The sequence below is a fragment of the Catharus ustulatus genome, chromosome 6 (assembly GCF_009819885.2).
Source record: "Catharus ustulatus isolate bCatUst1 chromosome 6, bCatUst1.pri.v2, whole genome shotgun sequence".
NCBI lineage: Eukaryota > Metazoa > Chordata > Aves > Passeriformes > Turdidae > Catharus > Catharus ustulatus.
In genome coordinates this window covers 57,299,755-57,327,581 of record NC_046226.1, presented here as the reverse complement: position 1 = coordinate 57,327,581, position 27,827 = coordinate 57,299,755, and the positions used below count along the sequence as shown (strand labels likewise).

Sequence of the window (27,827 nt, the reverse complement as noted above, 5' to 3'; positions counted from 1 at the left end):
TCCTTTACAGTGAAACTCCACAAACACTTACGTCAACACCCCTGAGAGAGCACTGCAGGGCAGGGAGATGCTGCGGGGGAAGGAGATGATGGGAATTCCACTGCCATTAGAAGGCAGGAATATCTGTTTCTGCATATTATTACAGCAATTGGGTCCACCTGAAGTTTAAGATATAACTCAGTCATGTTTTAACAATTTAAGATAAAGATTATCCAGCCTATGTGTCTATAGATATGTATTTCAGAACAAGTTTTCCTGTTTTGCCCCTTTTCTTATGTATTGTGCTACCTCTGCTAGTGCAATAAAACTCCAGCAATGATGAAATGGGGAGTGATGGAGTAGTTCTGCTACACCTTCATTTAAATTTATCTTCATTGTTTCAATTAAGAAGAAAAACTGAAACCAAGGTCAGGACTTTAGGCCATTTTATCCTACCATAAAACTACACAAAGAATATCTTAACAAAAATTTTCTTTTTCTTTTCCTTATATTATACAATTTTCCATTGTCTACTATAAAAAAAAAAAAGAAAAAAAAAGGTAATTTGGTGCAGCTTAAAGGAAATTTGATGCACCTTCTTAAGCAATGCCCATCAGCACCATGACTGTAATTCTGCTTTCAGTGGCAGTGGCATCTTCTCTCCCCATTTTTCAAAGCAGATCAATATTTTCCCCAACATAATGACTTGCTTCAGCTTCCTTTTCAGCCCTTGTGAAGTGTGATTGAAGTTCCCCTGGTTATGAAGGCAATCCAACAATCCCCCTCCACCACCAAGAACTAGCCCACCTCTGTAGTAATCTCATCACCGTAGCAGGATTCAAGAAATTAAATTGCAGTAAGTGAATTCAAACATACTTCTGGTTTTATAAAATGCAAAATAGCAGCAAAATACTACTCTTCAGCTATTTTTGAAAGCCATAATTTCTACCATTTGTACTGTACTCAATGACATTCTTATTAATAGCAAAGTATGTGTGCTCTGCATGGAATGTCCTCTGGCCTTCTGCTCTGTTTCTGCTTCACTTCCAACTCTTCTTCCCTGTCCATCTCCTGTCCAGGTTCCAGAGTCTCCTCTGGGATTATTCAAAGATCTTTCCAAAAGCAGGAAATACTTCCAAAATCCTGACTGCCAGGAAGCATCTTCAGTCACAAATCTGAGTTAATCTGAATGTGGACTTGTTTATAACTAAGTGTGTGACAAGACCAATACTGCAGTCACCAGATGTGATCAGGATACTGACTTCTTCTTGAAGAGCAAGGTCAGCACTATTTTTGCTGTTTTACCTACAGTCCATCAATGCTGTAGCTGCTGGAAGCAAAAAGACAACACAAGCCACTCTTTGACAAGACAAGTCTTGTCAGGAGCTGGAAAAACCTTTCTATGCCTTTATGCAAAGCCAGGTAATTTATGCAACTCAAAATGGAAACAATCAAAGTCAATCATGCTCAGCAGCAGTTTCCTAAGCACTTCACCACTGATGACTTTTTAAAAGGTCATATAGACACTACCATGACAACATTAAAGTTACTCCTGCCAAGCTCACATTCACAGTCTCCTGTCCAAGTCACAAGGATATGAAAAATCAGCACAGGTCTGAGCTATCTCCTCTAAATAACAGCTTATACAGGTAAGCAATGACAGAAAGATTTATTCAGATCTAACCTACCTACACATATTATAAATGCAAGTTATGTATATGAAGGCAAGAGCCAGATTTAGTCTCAGATTGAGCAGCTGTGTCTGACAATGTGAATCTACTTAAATAACCAGATGGTACACACCAAGTCCATATATAAAGAACAGAAAAGAAAATAGGATATTTATTTCCAACCTTGAAAAAAAAATCCCAAACTAAATTGAAAAAACAATCACAAACTAAATAAAAAGGTATTTTAATGCCCTTTTTGATTTAAAATGCCTCTGCTCTAGACAAACTGGAATTATCTTGAAGTCAAAAAGTAAGCTCAGCTATGTTGTGCAATGATTCCATTAACCTTGCAAGCAAGTATAAAATTCAATGCCCTTGTTTGGATTTCCCTGCTGCAGGGGAAAATGTACCTTGTAGGGTCAGTGCTTTACCTTACCAGAGCCAATGAGTAAAAGCTTCACAACTAAACTTCTACAATTAATAGCATAAGAAACTAAACAAGCTAGCATATAGCAAAAATTCCTCTGATAACTTTTTAATGATTAACCTCATGCTCTCAGGTTCACAGTCTTTCACACTTGTTCTCCCATGCATTCAGATAACATCTGCTTTGAACAAGTTAAATAGAATCTTAATATGTTTTCTGCATGTACCGATAGAGTAACTCAGCACCTCTGCTCACTACCTCACAGAATGAAGAAAATAATTACTGCACAGTTTTGTTCCTTTTCCTTATGCCCTTTTTCATCCCAGAAAACTCCATGAGCTAAGATCAATTTTTTGTTTAAACCGCACATCTTGGTCACCCAGCAAGCAAAAAGAGGAGATATTTTTAAATCACTGCCCTACTGTCAGAAACCCCTCATCTCCTGCATAAGGCATTATATTCTAAATACAGAAGAATAAATCAAAGCAACACATCACAGTATCACCAGCCCTGGGGCCAAGGGTAATTTTTCTGCCACTCCAGAGTCTTAATTGTGTATAAATGAAGTGAACTGAAAGGATGATTTTCAAAGCTGAAACAACTGACAACCTAGGGATTGCATTTCAGTGGGTCACAGCCCCATTCTAGGTGGAATACATTTAAACACACAAATAATCCCTCTTGTCAAATGTTCCTAATTGGTGCCTGATGTGTGGTATCTTTAGTGAAGGAGCTCAACAAACAGAATGTGTTGCAAGCACAGAAAATATTGGGTGGGGGAAGGAACCAATGACAGGAATGTATCACAGTCTCTCCAGAAAGCTGTTTACTTAAACAACAACATACTTTATCTTAGAACAAATGCTGAATTTTAAACAGAAGCTTTTACTACTCTGTGGCAATGTTCAGAAAGCACAGCAGCTCTTGGAGAGGATGACATTTGATTCGTCTCCAGTTGCATTACAAGGTGGAAACACCCTCACCCACAGGACCAAGCAGTGAGTGCTGGTTGGGTTTCAAGCTGCAAATTTCAGAAAGAGATATGAGCTCCTGGAAAAATCCAGGCATATTTTACAACTGACAAGCATATGCTGACCTGTAATTCGAACTGAGCTGGGATTCTCTGAGAGGTTTTAGTTCTTTTGTTTAGATTTGACATCCTGCTCTTTAGTAATATCATGAGGACGCCAAAGCAGATTTAGTTCTAAATCTTGGCAGATTTAGATTTAGTTTGCTTAGCAAACAAGGCTAGATTCTCCATCACTTGTGTTTCTTTAGTGATATACCACTATAAAGAAAGTATCAATAATAATATCAAGCTCAGTCAAGTGCATTATGTCCTGGGAATGACTTACAGATAGCAAAAAGAGAAAAAACTTTTAGTTCAAAAATTGGAATGTGTACCTCAAAATTCATTGTTTTATACATCATGGAAGAAAAAGGTCACTTACTGCATCAACACTAACACTGATCAGGCTTTAGAAGGAAAAGAAGCAGCTATGTGCCGGCCTTATTAAAAGCACCAGTATATGACCCATTTATATCAAGATTAACAGATTATTTCACTGCATTCCTTTGTGACTGCACTCCCATAAATCATGGATTTCCAGTCCCTTAATTCATGACATTTGGCCTTGACTGTTCACATTGAATCACTAGAATTGGAGGAGAATCAATGAACATGGGGAGAGAATTCAGTCCTTTCTATTTCAAACACTACTAAAACAGGAGTTTAACACTGTTGCCTCCCATCCACAAAAACGTAGGGAAAATTCCGTCAAAGCACTCAGGAGATGTAAACCCAGCATTTCTCCTGACACCTCCATGAGCACAGAACCTAAAATACTCTGGAGCAATTGCAATACATGCATAGAGTGCCTGGATTGCCAGGGGTGCTCAGCCCCTCCATACCTGTCGGCGTCGCCGAGCCCCAGCGCCGTGCTGCGCTGCAGCGTCTCCCGCACCGTGGCCATGCTGTCGGGCAGCCGGTTCAGCCGCCGCGTGTACAGCCCCAGCCCGCCGTCCGTCAGGTACCTGACAACAAAATCCCATGTTCAGTATCGCAATGAAAAACTCACATGTTATCCCAGCATCCGTGTTGCAGTTTCCCCGTTTCTAAGTTAAGGATGTTACACGAAATTAGTAGCATGGAAAATGTCATTCTTGATGAGATCAGAGGTATCCTTCACCTGTGATCATTCTCCATTACACCTTGCATGATCTCTCATCATTGAGAGTCGAATTTCAACATAAATGTGTGAAAGAAAACTTAACTTTCATTAAGATACCTATATGGAATTAATTTAATGTTTGTGAATGCTATCACTAATGATCCCTTCTTATCTAAAATACATGGTTTATACTGCCTTGAATTATTCTGCATGGGCTGGCTAAAACACAGTCAAAATTTCAAATCTTTTAAAAATTAACTGCAAAAATCACATTGACTTAATCCCTAGATTTTGTCAATGAACAGTAAACTCAAAGTATTCCACATGCTACTGAAATCGTCATGGATGAAAAGTTTTTTCCAATCTTATTTTGGTTCCTATATTCTACTCTGGCTGCAACTGTGACCTAGAGACACCTGCATTTAAAAATTATTATTTACTGTTATTATTCTTAGGCATGAAGAAGTGTCAGATGTACATATGATACTTCATACATTGCTAAGATAGAACATTTCTTACTTTATGGTTTAGACAAATGAAAAATTAATGTTAAATTGAACAGAAATGATATATGGCGAGCAATGGCATGGAGCAAGCCCTGTGTTACCACCAACAGTTCATCAGTTCGTGTAGGTCTATGTGAGCAACACTGACAGCTGAGGAAACACACCATGAAGATTTTCACACACCTGAGTCTGAAATAACCCCAACAACCCTGGCACTACGGTCACCGTTTCCAGCACACTGCTGGACACCATACCCTGCCAAGACAAGAACTGACAGTACTGCACTAGCCACTCTTAGCAAATTGACAGCAGAACACAGAACAATATCCAGATACTCAGGACACCTTCCCACAGCTCAAGAAAGCACACAGCATTCTCCCTGATAGTGAGATGCTCTCACCCACAGCAGGAAAGGAGAGATGCTCCGATGCCCCGAGCTGCAGGCAGAAGTGTCTCTGCTGGCAAGATCTTACTGTGCACATGTGCTTTACCCAACCCAAATTTGATTTGAGCAGTTGGGAAGCCTTGCCCAATCTGTTGATTAGCACTGTAGCTCCATGTCTAAATCTGTACAGAGTCATCCCAGCAGCAGCCCAGGAGTCTCTGTGGAGTCTAACAAAGAGGTTGCCAAGACCATCAAGTCAGACACAGGAGTATTGCCTATTTAGCAAATCTTGGGGGATTCTCCCAACTCATAAACAAAGATTGTAAAAAGCACAAGGAGCAATTGTACCGTAGCATGTAGAATTTGTCTTAAGTTTGGCATTCTAATTTGTGTTTGACAGTTTATAAATATTTTATCGTGGAAGAATATGTTTTTTCCTTAAGGTAGTAAAATAAAGGAGAAGAAGAGAAAAGTGGAGCTTTGGACCATAGTGTTATACAAACATGCAAAGAGTATTTGCAAAAACATCTAATGTACATATATGAATTGGTTTACTGCAGCTACTTGTTTGCACACGAAAAAAAGTTTCTGCAGGAATACTCTTTCACGTGTGCTGGAAAATGCAGCTTCTGGCTTTGCTGTCAGATTCCTGGCATATTGGTCCTTTGATAAAAAGATTTGTTACAGCTGAAATAGATTGCTTTTCATACCTATCACTCAGAATGTGTGGAAATAAATATAGTACTCTTAAAAGTGAGCCATGCTGAAATCAATGCCTTTTCACCAGCATCAGTGTATTTAATCTTCTACACAGAAGCCCAGTAAGCTAAAAGATTAAAATAACAATGCAGTAGCTCAAATTTTAAAAATTGGTTTCAAGTACTGATAAATCTTACATGGACACTGGATGTCTTTGGCATCTCTGACAACTAGATCATGACACTTTTCTATACAAGTCTATGTGAAAAAGCATAGCCATAAATGATGACTTTTCCCCCCCCATACCAATAAGACAAGTTTCTTACATGCCAGAACAACACAGGATAGACTTTTTTATTTTGAAACAGGCTTGTGTAATCACAGTTTGAAAGCTTTATATCTTATTTTTATTTCACACAATATCCTCTACCCCAGAACGCTTAATTCAGAAAGCAATGATGCCTGAAGTCACCATGCAACAGCAAGGTGAAGGAAGAAGGAAAGGCACTAACTTCTAAAGTCTGGGGAGAAAAACACATTTAAAATAAATACACTTTAAAATAAATGAAAAAAACCCTGCTTTTCTATCCATTGGTTAGTGCAGAGGAGATTCAAAGCTCCAGGTTCCACAAACCTCCAGCCATTGCTTTCTTTTCCTTCCTCTCCATCCCTTCAAACTTCAATTGTCTCAGCTTTAAGAAACTGTCTTGCCCTTACGAATACATTATGATTGCTGCAGATTATTGCTTTATGGGAAAGGAGAATATAACAAAGGCATATTTTTCTGTAGAAAATCTTCCAGTGTTATACTCAGGGGGAAATAAGACCAAGGAAATATTATCCTGTATATAACTGTAACAGTACTCAGAATTATTGCAATTTGTTGTCCTATCACATCCACACAATGTAGAATCCAAGAAAATTGGCCTCTCCTCTACAATGACACATTGCAGTCCAAACAACTGTGCTAGGCCTAAGTGTAATTTATCTGACTTTTCATATTAAAAATCACGACGAATTTACACTAAAAGCCTTGCTAGTTTCATGACTGCTAAGAATTCTGCAAGCACACTCAGTGCAAAACAAACAGGACTTAGGTATAGTCTTTTACCTGCCCCAAAATAAGAAAAAGTTTTAATATATGATCTGGGGAAAAGCATAGTACCCAGACTCTGACTTTTATAGAGATAGGTAAACTGTACAAAAAATTTAATCTCACGCATGCTTTATGAATGGTACCAACAGCCAGGGGAGTGACTGCCTTTAATGAAGCCAAATATAATAATATTTAATGAATGGACACTGAAACAGTGATGAGGTTGGTTAAAAGGAGTTTCTGATCTTTCCAGGAATTAATGTACAAACATTCATCGCTATAGCTTCGCTCTTCATCAGCAAGGAAAGAAAATAATCAAATTTCTCTCAATATGAAAAGACTCAGGTTAAACAAGAGCAGTATTATGCATTTCTAACATACAGTTACGACTTCTAGCCCACTTTCTAGGTAACACTTTTTTCCTATTAGAAAGTGGCTCCCTGCCCTGCATTACAGGCATAAAGTAATTTGCTTTGGACAACCTGGACCTCTAAGCTTCTCATTTCTTTAGCCAAATACACCCTTTCTGTGCCTCTGAAATTTTGAGTGTTGTAACAAGGCCTTCCAAGTATAATATTTTTAGGATATTTCTGATGCTGAAGTGATTTATTTCCCTTTCCTGAAAAGCACGCTGAGGAAACAGGAATAGATCATGCCAAGGATCAGCAAAATCCAGTGGTCTGAATCACTTGAATTCTGTCTGCACTACCTACTTACTGACAGATACAGCTAGCCAACAGACACTTACTTTTATGGTCTGACAACTCTACCACTTCATATATATTCATTTTACTCCTTAAGGCATGAATATGAATTTTTAAAGTTCAAAAATAGATAGCCAAGGGAAAAGCATTCTTTACTTAAGGGTTAGGAAGAGAAGGAGCAGCAGGTAAATCAACAACACACAACAGACCAGGCAAGCCTATCCTGACTTGCTCAGGTTTCTGTAGCTCCAAAATCCTAATCCCACAAGCAGGAGAACAGCCTTGAATGGGACCTGACTCTGGCACTCAGGTGCTCCTGCCTTCCTCTTGGTGCTTTGGATTACAGGCTGGTGTGGAAATAGCTGCTCAAGTGTCTCCTGGGCAGAGGACTTGCCTAGCAACCTAAGAGCTCAAAACTTTAAGGAACAAAAAGCTTGAGGGAATTATTTCACACATTAACATCTGCTTCAACAAGAGGAAAAGTTCTCTTATTGATGTAGCAGTAACTGTTATCCTTAAGGCTTTCCTTTAAATCTCTATTTTCACTTGGCTTCATCTGTCTTGTCATTACAGTCAGTTAAATGAGATCAAGAGGCTTAATGAGCTCTGAGTATCAAAGAGCAACTCTAACTTTGCCAGTTGCTAACACCCACAGAAGAGAATTCTCCAGTGCTGTTTCTGAAATACTGATTGGGATCAAAACCCCCCTGTTATTGCAACTACAAGTATGTCCTAAATCTGACTTAAAAAGAAATGCTACTCTAACAGCTGGATGATGACAACTGCAAATTTCTCAGTTTAGCATCAGTTTGATCTGCATTTTTCATCATAACACTGGCATTAGACCATATGGGCTTTCTCATGTTTATATCCCCCAAAGTCTTTCCAATCACTATTTTTTCCTGACCTGAATCAGTATTTGATAGGTACCTGATCTCTCTAGCCAAAGAGTTGGACACAAATCCTACCTACAAGCCTGTGGTTGGTTTAAATTCCATTATTGATCCTAGTGAATTTCAACAAAAACATTCAAGAACAGGATTAGGTCCTGAGCTTGTAGGTAGGGACTCCTAATACGTAGGGACTCCTAATACAATGCCCAAATCCCTAATATTCGACTAAACATTACAGTTCAGGTTCATAGAAGGGCAAACCTATTGCTCAAATAATAAAAATTAATTTATATTTAGGGTAGTCTGTAATTTATAAATGAGTAGACTTTTACTCATAATCAGTAACTACAGTAATTTCACGAATACAAGCCGCACCAATTTGACTAAGATTTTGCTCCTAAACCGGAAATGCGGCTAATAATCAGGAGCGGCTAATACAACCTCAGAAGTGCCTGCCAGAGTGCTGAGCCGAGCAGCTGCAAAGTCGGCATTTTGCGATTGTTACAAATCGCTACTTTGTTGCACCGCGGGTGGAGCCTGGCTCCCTGTAGGCAGCACGGGGGGCGGGGAGAGAGGCGGGAGAGCTCTCTTTCCTCCTCTGCCACAGCCCAGGGGAGAGAGGGGGGGGGCCCGGCGCCGCCATTGCCGCGGCCCGGGGAGGAGAGGGGGGACCCGGGCCGCCCCTACCGCGGCCCGGGGAGGGGGGGGGAAGCCCGCGCCGCCATTGCTGCGGCCCGGGGAGGGGGGGGGAAGCCCGCACCACCATTGCTGCGGCCCGGGGAGGGGGGGGAAGCCGGCGCCGCCATTGCTGCGGCCCGGGGAGGGGGGGGAAGCCGGCGCCGCCATTGCTGCGGCCCAGGGAGGGGGGGGGAAGCGCCCGCCGCCATTGCTGCGGCCCGGGGAGCCGACGGGAGCCCCGCGCAGCCATTGCCGCGGCTCGGGGAGCCGACGGGGTGCTTTGTCCCCGCCCGCCGCCGCCCCGGCAGGAGCGGGGAAACTCCGTCCCTGCCCGCCGCCGGCGCCACGGGCGCGGGAAAGCTCCCTCCCCGCCCGCCGCCGCTGCCGTAGGAGCAGGGGAAGCTCCGTCCCTGCCTGCCACCGCGGGGCAGCGCCGACCCGGGGTGACCGAGCCCAGTGGCAGCGGCGGCCGGCCCCGAGCTGCAGCACCATGCTGGACCACCTGGCCCCGTCAGCGGCCCCTAGCGGGCCGAGCCTGCACAGCCTTAGCTCAGCCAGTAAACCCCGCCCTCCCGCGGTTCTGTTACTAATTGCACGCGGGTCCTCGCTGCGAACGACAGAGCGGCTTATATTCGTGTGCGGCTTATCTATGGACAAAAACCAAAATATTTGCCAACACCCAGAGATGCGGCTTATAGTCAGTGCGGCTTGTATTCGTGAATTTACTGTATTTATAATTAACAAACTAATGAATGATCTACTAATTGTTTTGTGGATGCTTAACCCAAACAAGGAGTAAGACCTGAACAAATTACTTGCAGATTCAAAAATTCTAATCACTGCTGCAAAGGAGATACCTGTCCCACTAAGAGGTAAAACAGGAAAAACGGGATTATGCAAAACTTAGTAATTATATATTAGTTTCATAGTTTATTTAGAGAAGCCTGCACGTGTAAATCACTAATAGTATGAATGGTGCTGCTTATTCACTTTGTTCAAACGAGTCTGGAAGCAAAACGAGTTCATCCCACTAACTACTTAATGCTCAGGCCTTTTTCCATAGGGAAAAAAAAAACACCAAACAACAACAACAACAACAAAAAAAAAAAAAAAACAAAACAAAACAAACAAAAAACTGCAGAAATAAGTGGCTTCTGTGAAATTAATACTCTTCTGTCTGGAGATGTTTTAAAGCTGCCTGGCACATAAATCCTTCAGCAGCCATCAAATAATTTTTGGACAATGCTGTCCAAGTCTATTTTTTTTCCCTATGTCTTCTCAGCTTCAAGCAGTCTGCAGGCAAGGAATTCCAAGGACAGTGCACCCTGTAAGGGAGTTGGGTGGCTGCTGCTCCTACACATCCCCACATCCAGAACGACACCTTCTGACAGAGCTTTTGAAGAAACTGGTTTGCTGTGCAATGAGCAGTCTTAGATACACGTAGTCAAAAAGAAGCTGTCAATATTTAAAAGAATATTGTACTGAAAGGAAGTGTCTCTCATATGGCTGCAGCCATTCCTGTTCCAGGGGAGAATCCTCAGTGTATGATCCTCCTTCCAACACTCACTCCACCTGTCAACCAAGGGCACCTCAACCACAAATTCACCTTCACCTCAAGGAGGAGGCCTGATCCACCATTGCTTTTAAAACTCTTTTTAAAATCCAGTCAGCCCTGACAGACTGAGCTGGAGTCAGACTGGAAAACACTCAAGAGGTCAATCCTTTCAGGCGTGCAAATGCCATTCCAGACCCCAGGGAAGCACAGTGGAAACTCATTACTGAAGAGAGGACAACATCCACACCCACCAAGCATCACCACCACCAGCCTCTGCTGGCCTGAAGCCAGCTGAATGCCCACCAGAATCAGACAGTTTTCAACGGGGCTTTGCACATGCCAATTTTGATTGCAATGTTTAAATTCTTTCTCAGAGTCTGTTTCAATGAAAATCACATAACTAAGCAACAGAAAAAATGATCCATTTTTCATCACTCTCTTCAATTCTGTTCAGGAGAGGAATGACCTGTGACCAAACAGGATTAAGGAGGGGCTGGGGCTGCAGCTTCTCCAGAGGCTCTCAGCAGTGTTAGCAGCAGAACAACTCCACAGCAACTTTGGATTATTCCCTCGTGCCGAGTCTCTTCTTGCAATGATCCACATTGACACAGTGTGAATGACTGCATCCCCCTCTACTGGCTAGCCCTGGACTGGGACCATATTTTGTCCTTTAGAAGCTGTCCCTTCACTCAAATTACAACAATCTGTTGGCAGGTCGATGTACTGATGCAGCAGTTCACAGAAAGAAGCCCAGAATTGGAAAACTGGTATTAAATTGTATTTTGATAATTATTAGCAATAGTTCAGTGTGTAGAAGTAACCAAAAATACAAAACAGCACAGCTATTGCATTCATTTTATTAACACTACCTAACATGAGAATTTTACCATTATATTGCAGAAAAAAAGCTGATGTATGAGGTTAGAACTCTTAGGCCTACATTGTCTTCCTACGCTGAATCACACTGCAAGAAATTCTATGAGAGTATTTGATCTGAAATACTATTTGAGATAAATGATAAACAATGTTTTATTGATGAAGCTGACACAAGAACTACTCCTGAAGTGAGTGCAATATTTCAGAATACTTAAAACAATATACAAAATTAATAATATTGAATATAGTTGTGTAATATCCTACTCACATCTCCTGCAAAGAACTGCAAATACAGTTCTTGGAATAAGAATACTATCTTTATTTAAACACTGCCATAATTTTTTCTTTTCATTTTTACAGCACCAAGTCAACTCTGAGTTTAAATCCAAACTCAACTGCAACCTTGTTTGCTGTAAAGTCAGAAGTTAATGTTTCCTGATCCCTTTTCATGAAAGTCAAATTTTTGAGTTTGCTTGCCTGACCCCTTCATTATTTGTGTTAATTATCCATTTACCATATATAGATATGTTGAAAAGATTGCAGTGTAGAAATAGTCAGCCCTAGCAAGATGAAAGGCAGTTCAAATAAACACTCTGCTCAAACATGGAAGAAAAATAAAATAAACCTCCTAATGAGTCTTTGTCATGTTGAAGTGTTAGAGCCATAAAAGGAGTGCAGTTTCACCATCCACTCTATTCAGATGAAACTTTATCGCTAAAACCATATCATTCAAAGAGCAGTGTCCAGTAAATGACCAATACACTGTGACCCAAAGTGAACAGAAAAAATACAGTGGTAATAATTATGGAAAGAAATAGGTCAGAAAGATGGAAGGTAGGAAAGAAAAGCCTACAGACAGAGCAGTGAATCAATGCACAGGGCACCCATTCACTCAGCCCAGGGTTAGCTCATGCACTCCTGATTTCCAGTCAGCCACCAGTTACCTGGAGCAGCAACCACTCCTGCTACAGACAGCTTAGAAGGAGTGTTACCATTAACAATTTCTCATTAGCAGCAAACTGCGGAGTCCTCCTCCTGTGAAACCTCAGCCCTAGGGGAGGTCTGTTATATCACCTGTGACCCTGACATCTGAGGAAAATGTGTCACTGTCTGACTGATAAATAGCACAAAACCAAGGAACAGCTGCAAGAATCCTGTAAATACCAACTACACGTCCACATTCAGTGAAATCAGTCCTCAATTTCAGCTCCCTTTTTGCCTCCCATCAGATGTAACTCCTACATGTAAGCCTAATTCAGAACTCTATTTCAATGATGTTTTGGTCCACGAAGGGCACAGTGCTTCTGGGTGAGTTTGAGGCCTGAGCAGAAGCAGGGGCAAAGTCTGATTCCTCAGTTCAAAGTGGCCTGTTCTCCCTTTTAGCATCCTTCATGCATGCTCCAAATCCAACTGCTTCCAGTGCTCATAAAACAGCTCCCCAGGAGTATAAAAGTTTGAACAAACAAGAAGCAACCACAGCTCCATGAGGATTGTGCATGCTAACACATTTAGAGGTTGTGGAAACAAAGATACTGAAAGGGAATATATCACCACCAAATCATCAAATATGGGGTGATTAATAAAATGGTAAAATGTGACCCCCAAAACCAACCACTGCAACCACAGTAGAGTTTTAGCACAGTGCCCTGGCCATTGTTGGAACACAGCTGGAACAGCCATGTTTCTGCAAAAAATGATTTTGACAAAGGTGTATTTGCAGACCTAAAGCCATTTCCTGAGAAAACTTGTGACCAGCACTAGTCAGTATATTCACACTGTTAATTCTGCACAGAAAACTCTACACTTACTTAAGGTAATGAAAACAGAGACAGAGGATTAATTAAATGAAGAGAAAATAATTATAAAAGGCTCTTTTTTTTTGGACCAACAGCCCTGTTACTGCATTCCAGTAAGAGATAAAAAGGAAATTAACTCTACATCTCATTAGAGAAAACTGGGGCTAAGATGACATTAAAAAAAGTAGGAATGTGTATGTTAGTAGTCAGAGGGAGACTGAACTGGACAAAAACCTTCTGAACAAATGTGAAAAATCCATGAGAATTAACATCTCCTGGAACAATCTTTAGGGTAGAGAGGTGAGACAATTCTGGGCTCTGAGGTGCCATCTTCCAATGAGGCTCTGAGCCTCCAGCTGAGCCAGTCACCAAAAGGAGTGGGTTGGAGACTCACTTCCCAGCTCACACAAATCCAACTCCTGTTGCTTCATCACTGGGTTATGTTTTAGACCCTGCAAAAAGGCAACTTCTTACCTCTGATCCACCCCCTGGAGACTTGCTTAGTTTAAGAGCTGTTGTCTGTCCTTTTGGCAATGATGCTCTTCCTTAACCCTAAGAAAGCAATCCTGGTGTCTGCCAGAGCTCTGCTTGAGCAGACTCATTAAGGGAGGCCAAATGAAACTTCCCATGACCCAGTACATTTCAGAGAAAGCACCAGGATCACAGGGTAAACTAGTTTTTCTTGGCTATTGGATTTATTTTGGCTGTAACAAATATTTTGGCTTCCTTCCCTATCAGTTTGCCAATGAAAACACAGATCCAAGGTTTTCAGACTCTGGGACTGTAGCAATTCTGAAAAATGACAAAGTGAAACACATACCAGCTAATAAAGGGCTATTCATGCACTAAATACCCTCTTGTGCTGCTCTGCACACAGTGTAGCTCAGCTTCTGGAAATGTTGAGCCTGTTTGCCCTACCATTGATCTTGGTGATTTGTTCTGCAGCAAGTCACATGGATGCTTTCCTTAGAAGCAACCTCTCTGATTTCTAAGCAGTTTATTATTCCTCTCCCACAAAAACACAATGCCATCCTATTTTTTACTATTTGAATTAAACAGACATTGGGTACAGAACAGGCTACCAAACATCTGTTCATACTGGAGATGGCAACCCAGGGTCATTAGGGGTCACCAAAGGTAACAACCTTATTTTTTCATCCTTCTGCATTAATACTGGAATGCTGTTATTGCAATTTAATACTGCAATATTCCCTTCTCAAGGAGTCCACTCACATGATTACCATCCATAGACTGCAATCCCAGGCTTGTGGGGCTGCTTGCAGCAACACTCCCTCCAAATGCCCATGAGTGTAGCAAGGAGAAAATCCCCAAACTGCCCATCTCTAAATCCCATCCAAAATCTGGAAATGGAGCTGCATCTTTCCAACAATGGATTGACCTACAATACCAATTCTGTCTTTGGAACTCAGTCAATGACTCCAACAGTGCTATACGAATTGATAAACCAACTCACACTACTTAGCAAAACAGACTTCTGTAGCTAAAGGCAAAAGATGTGGAGAAGAAAAATGTATTTGTACACACTTCTTGTCCTAAAAACCTTAAATTGAGATCTCATTTATCAGTATGTGGCCACTACAAGTATCTCACTCCTTTAAAAACTAGTGGGGAAAAGAGTCAAATGCTCAGTTAAAGATGTCCCAACACTCAAGTCCAGGAGTGAGGTGGGGTAGAGTATATGACTCTTCTGCTATATTAATCATTCTTGGCATAGAACTCACTGCTTTGGTGACAGAGGTTCCAACCAGCAAAACCATTTTCTTACCCAGAATCTAAACACCACTCTTGTACTGTCAGACTATGGAGAGTCCCAATTTTTACCCTGCAGGATGACCAGACACAGAAAAGGAAATGATACACAGAGATGAGTGAAGGCACAGATTTCTCTGGCTATAAAATTAATAAATTTGACAGCTTTTCTATTTTTTCCTTTTCCTTAACCTGGAATCTGAATTTTATACACTAAGCAAAGATCTGCAAAGACTGAGGCTCGTCTCTGAGCAACAGAAGACTGAGCTGACACAGTTCTGCCAGGGGTAATTCTCAACTACCATTCAAGGTGTTTTATGGTGCTACTTAGAATTCACCTTCCTAACTTCTAGACCAACAGCCACAAACTTAAATAGAATTCATAGTCCAGAGGAAATGCACCAACTGCTACTACAATAAACAGTAAAAAAATCCAGGTGTAAGTTGATTTATATGAGGAAAACACAAGGTGATTTGGTGATTTGATGCATTATTAAAGTAGCAACAGTGATTGGTGTTTTATCTGAAACAAAATTTTACACTGGTTTTTGCATCAGCTACTTTACTGTATGCTTCCTAATGAAGCATTAAAAAGAAGGTTTCTCACTTTTCAAAAAGTGTGAAAATATCCAAATATTCATAACAGACAGAATTAATGGAGGCTTCCAGATGGTGTAACTGAACTGGTGAAGTTGATGACACAGCAGCAGCTGGATTCCAGTAAGAGACATTATATCTTTCAAAAAAGCCAATGCCACTAGAAATGTCACTAATTTAAAAAACCCCAAAAAAACAAAAAAGCAAATGCAAAACAGCCAGGCAGGGTGGCCACAAAAAAAAACCCCAAACAAATAAACAAACCCCAAAACCAAACAAAAAAACAAACAAACAAACAAAACCAAACAGCCACAAAACTAACCAAACAACAACAAAAAAACAAACAACACACAAGCAAACATCAATCAAAACCAAACTAAACCAAAAAAACCCCACCAAACCATTTAAATCTCAAAGATAATTTTTAACATTAATCCAGTGCTAATGTATTTGAACTAATAAAAAAATACTTTTATAATAGGAACTGAAAGTAGACGAAATGAATACTGAGTTTGGAGCAAAGAACAAATGCTTTTTTCACTCAAGGCAGAGATAAAATGTTGATGTAAAACCTTGTTAATAATTGTCTATCACTTCATATTTCTGCACACTGACTTGTTCTTCAAATGTTTCTTAGCAAGTACCACTATTTTACATAGCACAGAGATGCGAACTCACTTCCTTCCAGTGATCTGGCCCCTCAAAGTTCAGGCAGCAAAAGAGTTCAGCTAAGTACAAAACCTGCCTCACTCCCTCCATCTCGTGGGCACGAGTGAATGTTGCAACCACGATGAGCCTTGACTCAGAAAAACGTTTAATCACATGCAAGAATATCTTCATATCTAGGGATATTTTCTTAACGTGGACTTACAAAATTGAGTTTTATTTAAATCTCTCTGCGATAGTGAGCTGCCTCTCCAAAGGCTTATTAAAATACCTTTGGTATTGGCTTTTATTGATTGAAATAATCATGGAAACAGGGCTATAGACGGAAGGGAAGAATCAGAAGAAGCAGGGCATTAACTCACCCGCTGGTGATGTCGTCAGCCCTGATGTTCTTGCCCAGCACGTCGCCGTCGCTCATGTAGCCGGTGGCGTCCATGGCGATGCCCTCGAGGTCGATGTCGTCGCCCACCTTGTCCGCGATGTCCACGTGGCAGACGCCGCTGCCGTGCGTGGCCAGCTGCCGCCGCAGCGGTGCTGAGTACAGGTAGCGGCCGGTGCCCGGCTCGGCGCTGACGAAGCGGCTGGCGTTGGCGCGGGGCGGGTAGCCATTGCCCATGGACGGCGCGTCGCCGGCCTGCAGCCGCGGGCTGGACTGGCCCAGCCGCCAGGACAGCGGCATCGGCCGCCCGCTCAGGCTGAGGATGCTGCGGCCGCTGATCTCAGTGGTGACGTTGGTGTCAAACGTGGTCTCCAATGTGCTTCAAAGAGAGATGTGATGCCTTAGGATTTTATTTTTTGTTTGCTTCACATCCTGTACTGCTTTAGTGTACAACTCTAAACTCCATATAAAGTGTTAGTTACCCATCTTCACATTTTGGTCAGACAAAATAATCCCTCCAGGCCTGAAATTCAAGGACACCCTACAGCCTCAGGCCCCGAAAAGTACAAACAAAAAGTGAGTCATGGGGGGCAAACTGAGGGTATCTGACTCCATTATTTGAAGCTGCAATTGGAAAATCAAGCCCTGACATGTAAATGGACCAAACTCATAACTGCCTGAAAAACTTGTGACCATCATCCATCTTCGGTATAGCCCCTCTCAGGAGCTTTGACTGCCCAAATGTAAAACTTTTCGCATTTTAGATCAGTCCTCTCTGTACAAGTGATGCATTTTTGAGCTGTCAGGATGCTGGGCACCCACATAATTGCTAGTTTAGATGGATATCCACATATGAAGGCCTTTAATAAATACCCACTTTATTCTCTTAATCTTGTCTAGCCTCTGTTCTAGGTAGCCACTCCGAGGCATCAGAAACATTGGATCAAATGTCACTCTTACATGGAATACTAGGAGATTTCAGCTGCTTCCAAGGCCCTGAACACTCATCAAGTTACTGACTGTATGTAGCAATACTAACAATTTACTGCTGCAACACTTGGGGAGATCCTTTCTTTTCACTTTTCAGGTCCTTCTCTCATGTTCCCAAAGAAACTCTTGCACCCAGGCCACCAGGTGCTCTACATACACATGGAAAGACTCAAGCAGGACTTTTAAATGGATTATCTACTGTATTACTGTATTATTATTATAACTTTCTCATCTTCAAGCACATACAACTCCATTACACCATTGTTTTGCCAGTCTAGGCAAAAAGTGGGATAGTAAGCTGACTAAAGGAAAACCTGTTTTTCTGTTTTTCTGATATATTTCCTTTCATTGTCTGCATTCATAATTTTCACTCTAGAGATGTGTCCAGCACCAAATGGAAGCTATTTCTACACCATGAAGAGGAGTAAATGAAAAGTAAGAAGAAAGATCATTTATTTTCCTTCAGGGTACATTTTCTATATTAAAAAAACAGTAATAAACTATGAACTGCTTTGAAGATGTTCAAACTCAAACCAGAAAAAACAATAAATTACTCATATATTCATGAGTTATGTATATTTTTTAAAATATTGGTAATATTTATTTATGAAACCCTAAAAATAGGACTATACCATGAGTTTTCAGGTGATATATACAGATTGCAAGACTACATCCTGAATACTCATAACTGAGTTGCAGCTAATTTTTTTGCAGCTAATCCATAGGTGTAACTTCTCTTGCCCACACAAACTCCTCTTTTCCTTTCCTGCTCAACTAAATGCCACTTTTCTTATTAATTGTAGGTATTAGTAAAAATAAACAGCATTGTACCATTCTCAATGTAATGTTACATGTAAACTCCAAAAACCAGTATTCTCTGGTTGTAGCAATTAAACCATAAAGGGATGTCACATTAATTGAAATTTGCAAAGAAAAACAGATTTGGGAGTTCATCTTTGCAAGCTCAGCTTCAGTTTCAGATGCAAAGCCAAAATACAAAGCATTCCCCCAATAAACTCATTTAGGGCTGGGGTACATAATGCACCAAGCATTAGGTAAGACCCCAACCTCATTAGGGGTCAGATTATTTTCCTAAACATTCTGTTCAACACTGAAAATGTCTAACTCACATAATGTTTAAATGCAATAGCAATCTTTGTTTATTTATGGCATATTTTAAATATTGCTGAAGATTTCCAAATGCTTCTTTATAAAGAAAACGCAGCTACATTCAGGGGCTGACTAACAATATTAGAAAAATTTGTTTGTCTGAAGTTTGGTCAGGAATTTAAGTTATGCACTTGATAATGTGGGTCAAGCAGAGTTCTCCTCTTATTTAAACAAAATATTACACATAGGGGAGAGAGATGTAATGCCCTGAAGTTACTCAATGGTAAGAAGAAACATTTTAAACTGTAACTTACATTCAAGCATCACCTCACAAGTTTAAAAAGAAGTGATTATTATTGACCTTTGAATCAACACACACCCCATCCCATCAATTCCTCTTCACACATCTCAATAACCAGCAAACATTATTCAAATTCTGTGCATTAAAGACAAAAATTACAAGGTCAGTATCTCCCACTGTCAGTGTTAATAATTTTTCTAAGGATGTAATCCAGTCAGGTGTAAGAGATGTAAAGTAAGAGCAGCGTTTCCATTTTTTCCATTTTGTTATGACCCCAGTGGTGCCCTTACCTGTGGGTGACCTGGGTTCCCCGCAGGCTGGACATGGTTTCCTCCAGGTTCTGCCGAAGGTCAGCGATGTTCTTCACAGTTCGCAACCGCCGAGTCTCTGGATCCTCTCCTACAGAGAAAGTGAGCCATGAGTAAGGACCAGGCAGGGAACAGCACAGAACTGAGGTGCTACCTGTGCCTGAATCTGACTCAAATGCACTTTTTTCAAAGTTTCTACGCTGATTGGGATTGAGATTCCATTCCCCTTGGCAGGCACCTGCCATCATCACATCCTGATGGAAATGAGCTCTGCAGGGTTACCCTCATTGCACAGGCTGCCTTTGAGATGTTGCTGCATTGTCATTTCCCATACGACCCAGTTTAAATTCTGGGTAACTGTCAACCTCATTAGAATATACACTTCATCAATACCACCCTTTCCATCTCATATATTGACACAATTAACAGTAACCTGACCCAGGCAATTTCTCCAATGCTGTGTTTTCACTAGATTTTCTTTGTCCTACAGTAGCAGCTTTCCATAAACTAAACTGTGCTGAGTGGGTGCTTCCATGCTGGGTGATGTTTCAGGTAAAATAACAAAAGCTTTTGCTTGTCAACATCATAACGCACTAAAAAGTGCAACATGACACCAAGCTGGGGGATGACTCAGCTTTCATAGCACTATCCTGTTCTTCAAACACTTTGCTCTAAAACACATTCATGTCCTGCTCTTTAAAAGTAGAGTTTATGTACACAAAAAAAGTCTTCCTACTGCATCAGCATAATTCCATTTTATCAAATTAATAATTTAATTAGTGCTTCAGCATAATTTATTTACGTGTTCTCAGCTGTCATTTCAGAAATGCTTTGGTTGGCGCCTCAGCTCAGCTTTATAGAGTTAAATCCTCTAAGAGGCTGACGAGAAGTGAATTCTACTAGTGCCAACCTATCCTTTGTAAGCTGAAAGCTGGAACAGAAAACCTCCAAAAAACTGTCACAGAGCTTCTGTTGGGCACAGAAGGAAATTGTTTCATTCTAAAGGGTTTACAACTCATGACAAAAGAAAATATTACAGTAGATGTAACACTTTTCACATTTTATATCCGTCTACTCTGTTCAAATGATGCATTTTTGAGCTGCCAGGATGCTGGGCACCCACACAATTGCTAGTTTAGATGGATATCTATATATTACCCACATCAGAAGTGAGAAGAAACAGATAAAGCTGTTATTCGAACTTTCTACATTCTCTGCTTTAAATTTCATGTTTCTAAAAGATACTACTGACCAAAGTGCTTAGTGCCCATGTGAGCACTTTTCTTTTAATCAGTCTCTACTCTCTGGGAAATCATCTCTCTGAGTTACAATTCACTTAAGTCAGAAGGTCAAACAATTATGGTCTGGCTGGACTGGAAACATCCACCTAACAAGACTGATTACTTTAGCCAGTGGGTCTCTGGGACAGAAAACATTCTCTATCCTCATGGATCTACAAATTTTTGTAGTAAGGAACATAAAACATTCATAGGCCTTTAGCTTAACAAAGGTCAGAGTGTTTTTTACAGATCATTTCTCTCATAGATGTGAAGGCAAATGGTTAGGTAACTTCTTAGGAAAACACACAGGAGACAAACTAAACCAATTTCTTCTGAGATCACTCTTACACCTAAATTGATGCCAAATTTTCACTTAAATTACATTCCACTACTTGAATTGTAACAATGCTTAAAAGACAGATATTGGATAATTAGCTCCTAGAGCTTAATTCTGAAATCGCTTAGCTCCTCATGAGCGGGCAGCGTCCTTAAACAATTCTGCTTCCATTTTTCCCTCCCTATTCTCTCTTTATTTTATATATGCTTTTAAATTAACAGCATCAATATCTGCTATGCAGAGAGAGAAGATATCTGTGCCTTATTTCTTCTAATTAATTTGGGCTGAGGAACTATATTTTTTAGTTTGCTCTTTTCCCTCAAGGCCCCTTCATGGATGCTGCTGTCTGGTCTGGTTGCACACAGCTGGGGTTTGCATCTCCCTTGTCTGAGGTCATCCATCAGCTGTCTTCCGCGTCTGGATCCCAAAACTCACATATTCTACTTGAGTAATGGTTGCTACTTACATAACATCTGTCATTAAAGACTGAAGATCTTTCACAATGTAGAAAGACTTCTCAGTTTGTAGGGTGAAAAACATCCAGCCCAGCCAATATGATGATTAAGAGGTAACACTGAAAAAGTTTAAGCAGTTGGACACTGTGTTTCCTATTTGCCACTCTCATATTTATATATGAACTGAAAAATGTTCCCAAGGATTTTATCCCTGGTGCCTTTTATCTGCCTTTCAAGTACTTAATCCACGTATGTCCACATGCAGATATGTCCACTTTGGCATTCCTGCAGCCCTTTTCCTCACCAGTGACTCTGCCTCTCATCTCTGCTATCAGCACACAGGTATAAAGGCAGCATTGATAGAATATGCAATGCAGTATGAAATTAAACTCATTATGAAACTTTTAGCCACATCACTTGTCCAAGGAAGGCATTTGGTTTAAAATGCCACAATAAACTGGGGGACACCAAAACTAAGTAGATGGGGAAAAAAACCAAAACAAACTGAGATATTCTACAGATGAGATATCCTGCAATAGCACACAGTAAGCAAAATCATAGATATTGCTGAAATGGGGACATGAGGAGATCAGACTGTGACTTCAAAAACACGTTTTAGATCACATTAATAGAATCTGGCAGATTATAACAGAATACGGTTGCTGAAAATGACTTTGGTATATCAATAAGCTTAAATTCTTTTGCTAACTAGCACATACTTCTTACAGTAGCAGGAATTCTGGATAAATATACCAGGCACTTTCTAATTTAGACTGCTCATATTCTAGCCACAAACAGTTTCAGCTTCTGTATGCTAGACACAATAGAATGTAGCTGGATTTTGGTGCCCTATTGCTGCAAAAGCTATTTCTCAAGTTGAACAGATTCATATGAGTGACACTGAGATTCCTCCAAACCAAAACATCAAGGTAATGAACACAGTCTCTTCTGTAAGCTCTGAAATGAAGTTTTTTAAACTAAGCAATGCATACTAAATGCTTGGGAATACTTACAATCCTTATAGTAGTTTAATCCCAAAAAATGCTGTACACCTCCTAGAAAAACATTAAGCGAACATTAAGCAGGCAGAATTCCTGGTGATTTCAAGAAATTTGGGGAGCACACCAGTGCTAACTTAAGCGCCTAGAGATCGAATTATTGACATCCGGCTTTCATTGATGAAGAACTGAAAGAAATATTAGTTATTAGGAACTATAGCATTAGGAATAAAATCACCTTGCTCTAGCCCATTCTTATTTAACCAGACCACAGCCAGTAAAGTGTCATGCTGCAAGACTTACCTGAGAGGTCCTCAAGGACAGGCTGGGCAGTTTTGACATAAAGAGCAGAATCCATGCTGACCCCACCTGTGCTTGCCTCGGCTGTTACGTTCCCTTCATTGTCTGTCTGAGATCTGGAAAGCAAAACAAAACAGGGATGTGCAGCCACTCTTCATCCAAAGTATCTCAAGTATAACAACAAGACGAGTGCACCTGCCATCAGCCACTCTGTCCCATTCTCCAGAACAGATCAGCAGACTGATTTTACATAATTCATTAGTCCCATGTTGAATTATGTCCTAGAAATGGAAACAAGCATTCAGCTGTAAGAAATAAAAAATTCATAGTCAAAGACAGGCTTCACAGCTCATTAGATGGGGTCTTAAAACACTTGGATTTCCAGATGTATTTTAATTATCAATAACATCAGCTGTTGTGGCTAATCTGATCCTCTCCAATAAATTCTGTATTACATAGAAAAAGATAAAGCAGGGAGCATGTGATGGCATGTTACACTCCTGCTAGGTTCCCTTCAATATCACTTCCATTTTTAAAGAAATGACTGGGCCAAACCAACTTCAAACTCCAATTTTTTGTCTGATATTATGGCTGCCAGGTAATGAAAAGTGATGTAAGGATCTATTGCCAGATTTGAGTAAGATATTGTAACTCATTTCACTTTACTAATTGCTGCATTTTGCTCATAGAGCCACACCAATGGGCAGATGGAAGTTCTCCTGCACCAAGGGTAAGCACTGTAAAAAAGTGAAGACACAGTGGGGAATTATTATTTCAATACTCTTTCACCTGACTCCTGTAGCAGGATGCTCTGCCTGGAGTGGGGGTAAAACAACTGGAACAGTGACCTATTTTCAAAGCTGTCTGTGGTGGAAGGAGAAGGAGCCTCTTGCTGCTTTTGAATAAAGCTGGAAACAGCCTGACTCATCAACCCCCAAGTTCCACCTCCTGAAGGGAGGGGAAGATGTGGCAGACCTGGCAAAGTACCTGATAAAGGAACCAACAATGACACCACTGATAACCAAAGGTGCTGGACTGACACAGCTGGCCAGGACACACATGACTGATGGTCACTTTATAAAAGCCCAATCCCACTCTTCAATGGCAATGCCTTCTAACACACCCCTCCTTGGAGTGTGTGCAGAGTCCTCTATGGAGTGAGGACATCCTGGAGGGTGAGCAAAAGAGATGTGCCCACAGTTGTTAGTATGGGTTAATAACATCAATCTCTACTGAATAACTGCTTTTAATATAACTTAAACATAATTCATTTGATATTGTTTCAAAAATAGTGAATTATACTATACTAGTAATCACAGCTGCCTTTACTGTGTAGTAAATATTTCTGATTGAGAACTATTAGTGTAATCATTATCAATGTAAATCACTTCTTTTCATAAAAATGTATCTGGTTTGCCATCCTTAATCCTATAGGACAGTTGAGTTATATGAAATTCAATTACACATATATAATCCTTCAGACATGAACAAAGTTGACAAAGTCAGGTGCTAAGCCTGGATCCAGCTGCATCAAGGACTCCTCTCTGGAAGGAGTTCAGGAAGCAAGGGGGTCCTTTCTGCATCTCCTGACTCAATGGGAAGGCTTCTCCAATAAACTTTGTCTGAAGCTCCCCTTCTGCCCATGACAACCCTATACAATATGCAGGACAATTTATTATGTTTTTGCTAAAAAAAAAAAAAAAAAAAATCAAACCCAAAGAAAAAGTCTACAGGCAGCTGAAAAGTATAGATTATATTAACTTATGTCAGAAAACACCTGAGTCTTCTATTGCAATGTATCAACAAGTGCATTTTGCAGACTGAAATAGTGTCTGGATGGTAAATATAATAATGTGCTAGGTTTGCCTTGCAAACCAATATGATCTGACTTTTTCCTTTTTAAAGCTAACATGAGTACAGAGTTTGGCCTTTTTTCCTCCAGTGTTGAAAAGTAAACACTATTTTTTAATTTTCCAGCTGCCAATAGGTAGTTTCATTCCTGGTTTTGCTAAAATAAATACTGTGTGGAGTTTATCAGTATATTTAGATTATAGAAAATGTATGGACTGCATCTGCTTTTACACTTCAGATGACGATATCTGTGTTCAGACTAAGATCAACACCAACAATGAGGGGACACTGTAGGGATAACCTTAACAACCCATCTCCACAAGTTTCTGCTCCCAGGTCCCCTGGCATTTAATTCCATACACACAGGGAGAATTCTCAAAGGGGCCAGAAGACTCAAGGGTTGGTCTTCACATTCTGCATTCCTACACAGGCCTTTGGCATCTCTTTTCTTCAGGTTCATTCCACTGACACTCACTCTTATTTAAAAAATGTGACTGCACATGCCAAGAGATCCAAGGCAAAAATGTGTACAGTAAGGATGAAAAAAACTATGGGACAGGGCAACAAAAATGACCAAAGATCACAAACAGAATCCCTACAAGTGAAAACTAAAGAGGCTAGGATACCTTAGCCAAGAAAGGACACATCTTAAGGAACGGGAGGAGGTGAGAAAGGTCTTTCAGATCATGAGCAGCAAGAAGATGATGAAAACAGAGCAAACACTTGCATCCTCTTCCTACAAAAAAGCTAAGAAGTGTCAAAAAACCCCTATGAGATGGCTGTCCAAATCAAAAATCTCATCCTCTGACTGAGAAATTTCTTGCGTCCCAGTCATGCATTCTTAAGAATTTCTGCTACTGCTTTCCCTCTCGTTACTTCCTTACTATCCCTAGGATACTTCCCTATGTATCCTCTACTGCCACTGTCAAAAAGAAGGTGCTTCAAACAGAAAACAGACTAGATGGAGTTTAGCTCTGACTTCATTTGGCTGCTTTTTTCCTCATCTCAGGGTTAACACACACAATAGCAGACTTCTTGTCTGGCCTTACTTAAATGAAAGGATTTTTATTTTAATTTTTCTATTTTTAATTTTTAACTCCAGCTTACAGTGAGGCAGGTCCACCACTGTCAGCCACAATGAAGACCGTGAGTATATCCTGGCATTGTTACAACTTTCTAAGCTAAGATGTACAAAACAACCTGATACACGTTCTTATAGCTTTTGGAAGAACAGCACCTGGTCAAGGAAGCATTCAGATTGTCATCTTTCCTACTAGTAGGGTTGGAAAAAACCATTATTCCCCCTCCCCGTCTATCATAACTTCTCATACAGCCTTCACCATCAGTTTTTGTGAAAATGCACAAATCGCCTACACTCTTGAAGCAAGAAACTTCCCCATGATGCAGCATTCTCCTTGCTGTTTCACCCCCTGGAAGTGTTCAGAATGACCCTCCTGGGCACACCATTCCCTGCAGTCCCCAGGAGTGTCCCGTACCTGTACATGAAGGGCGCGACGGTGGCGGTGTTGGGGTGGCTGTACTGCTGCTGGGGCTGAGGTAGCTGCACGCTCACGGTGTTGCTGCCTGTGGTGTGGGTGGTCACCACGGGCCCGTTCACAGCCTGGCTGCTGCTGCTGCTGTGGAGGCCCCCGACGCAGCCCTTGCCCTCGGAGGAAGCCAGGCTGGAGGAGGAGCTGGAATGACGGCTGTCCAGCTGGGACTTCTGATGCGAGAGCCCCGAGCTGGCTTTGCCGCCACGGCTCCTCTCACCTTCCTTTGCAGGAACAGGGGCACTTGAGGATTTCCCTGTGGTGTTTTTCATTCCTGGTTTTGGTATTCCACTGTGCAAAGGGGCAGACACCTCCTTCTTGGCACTGCTCAGCTTTCCTCCTTTAGGGATAAAGCTTGCGATCTTGGAGGTCTTTTTCGGCATCTCTGTTGTTGTTAGTGCTGTCTGTTCTTCTTTAGGTTCCTCTTTCAGGTCCAGCTTCTCGGTGATGGATGTTCTCTTTGCAATGTCTTTACTTTTATCCTTTTCTTTCTCTTTTTGTTTCTCTTTCTCCTTCTCATTACCCTTTGGAGAACTTTTCTTATTAGTCAGTGCACGGCTGAAAGTCCTTTGTGCAATTCCCTTGAGTGCAATTTTGGGGCTGCTGGACACTGATCCTGGATTGTTCACATTCTGATTGGTGGCATCGATTTCTTCGCTCTCCTCAAAGCTGAGGAGTGTCTCCAGCTTCTCACAGCTGTTGTCCCGAGAGCCCGGACCCTCCTGCGTTGTCCCTCCTGCTTTAGAACCCCCTTTGTTGTTGAAGAGTTTTAGTTTTTCCAGCATGGATTTCTGGCTGTTGGGAGCTGTTTTGGCAATTTCCGAGGGAGGCTTTGGAGGCTCCGCTGCTGGCTGCTTCACAGATAGCATGGAAGACGTCGCTGTGTGCTTGGCACTGAGGGACTTGCTGCGCCAAGGTTTAACAGCAGAGCTGGGCTGAGGGATGGCTGAGGAGTTATTGCAAGGAACAGCACTGCCGCAGCCTTGAACTGAGGATGAGACATTTTCATTCATTCCTGTGGGCTGGGAGGCCGTGCTGTCTGCAGGCTCTGGAAAAAAAACGCAGAAAACAACCCAAAAAAACAGCAGAGTAGTACCTGGTATTGGAGCTACTATGAGATTCTTTCAATAATGAAACATCAAGAATTTCAAACTAATCACATTAAAAGACACATCAGTATTTTCAATAACAGTGAAACTCAGAGAAAATAAAAGCCAGTTTTCTTTTCCTACCCAGCAGAGCAGCAATGAGCTCCTACTGTATAATTTACATTTACTTGCTGTTTCAAGAAAAAGAAGGAAGAAAAATAATCTCTTCCAATTCAAACCAAAATGTGTTCTGCAATGTGCTCTCCCTTATTATGTCCACAATACTTTTTCTTTTTTTTTTTTTTAGCAAAAACACAGCACTATTTTGTAACTAAGGGTTCCCTCTGCTTTTGGCAAAATACTTGCTGTCCAAGTTCAATTCTTAGAAAAACCTCAAACATTAAAAAATGCA

General features: G+C 41.0%; 1 protein-coding gene across 10 annotated transcripts in view; it reads right to left on the bottom strand.

Moving 5' to 3' along the window:
• NAV2 (neuron navigator 2) overlaps positions 1-27,827 on the bottom strand; it is a 371,722-nt gene that overhangs the window by 75,662 nt on the left and 268,233 nt on the right. For all 10 annotated transcript variants that reach the window (XM_033061466.2, XM_033061468.1, XM_033061469.1 and 7 more), the window contains 5 exons: positions 26,274-27,375; positions 22,930-23,042; positions 19,539-19,647; positions 16,831-17,226; positions 3,988-4,110 (listed from right to left, as the gene is read on the bottom strand). In XM_033061466.2, the coding sequence (XP_032917357.1) occupies positions 3,988-4,110; positions 16,831-17,226; positions 19,539-19,647; positions 22,930-23,042; positions 26,274-27,375 (1,843 nt within the window). The remainder of the gene's footprint in view (positions 1-3,987; positions 4,111-16,830; positions 17,227-19,538; positions 19,648-22,929; positions 23,043-26,273; positions 27,376-27,827) is intronic.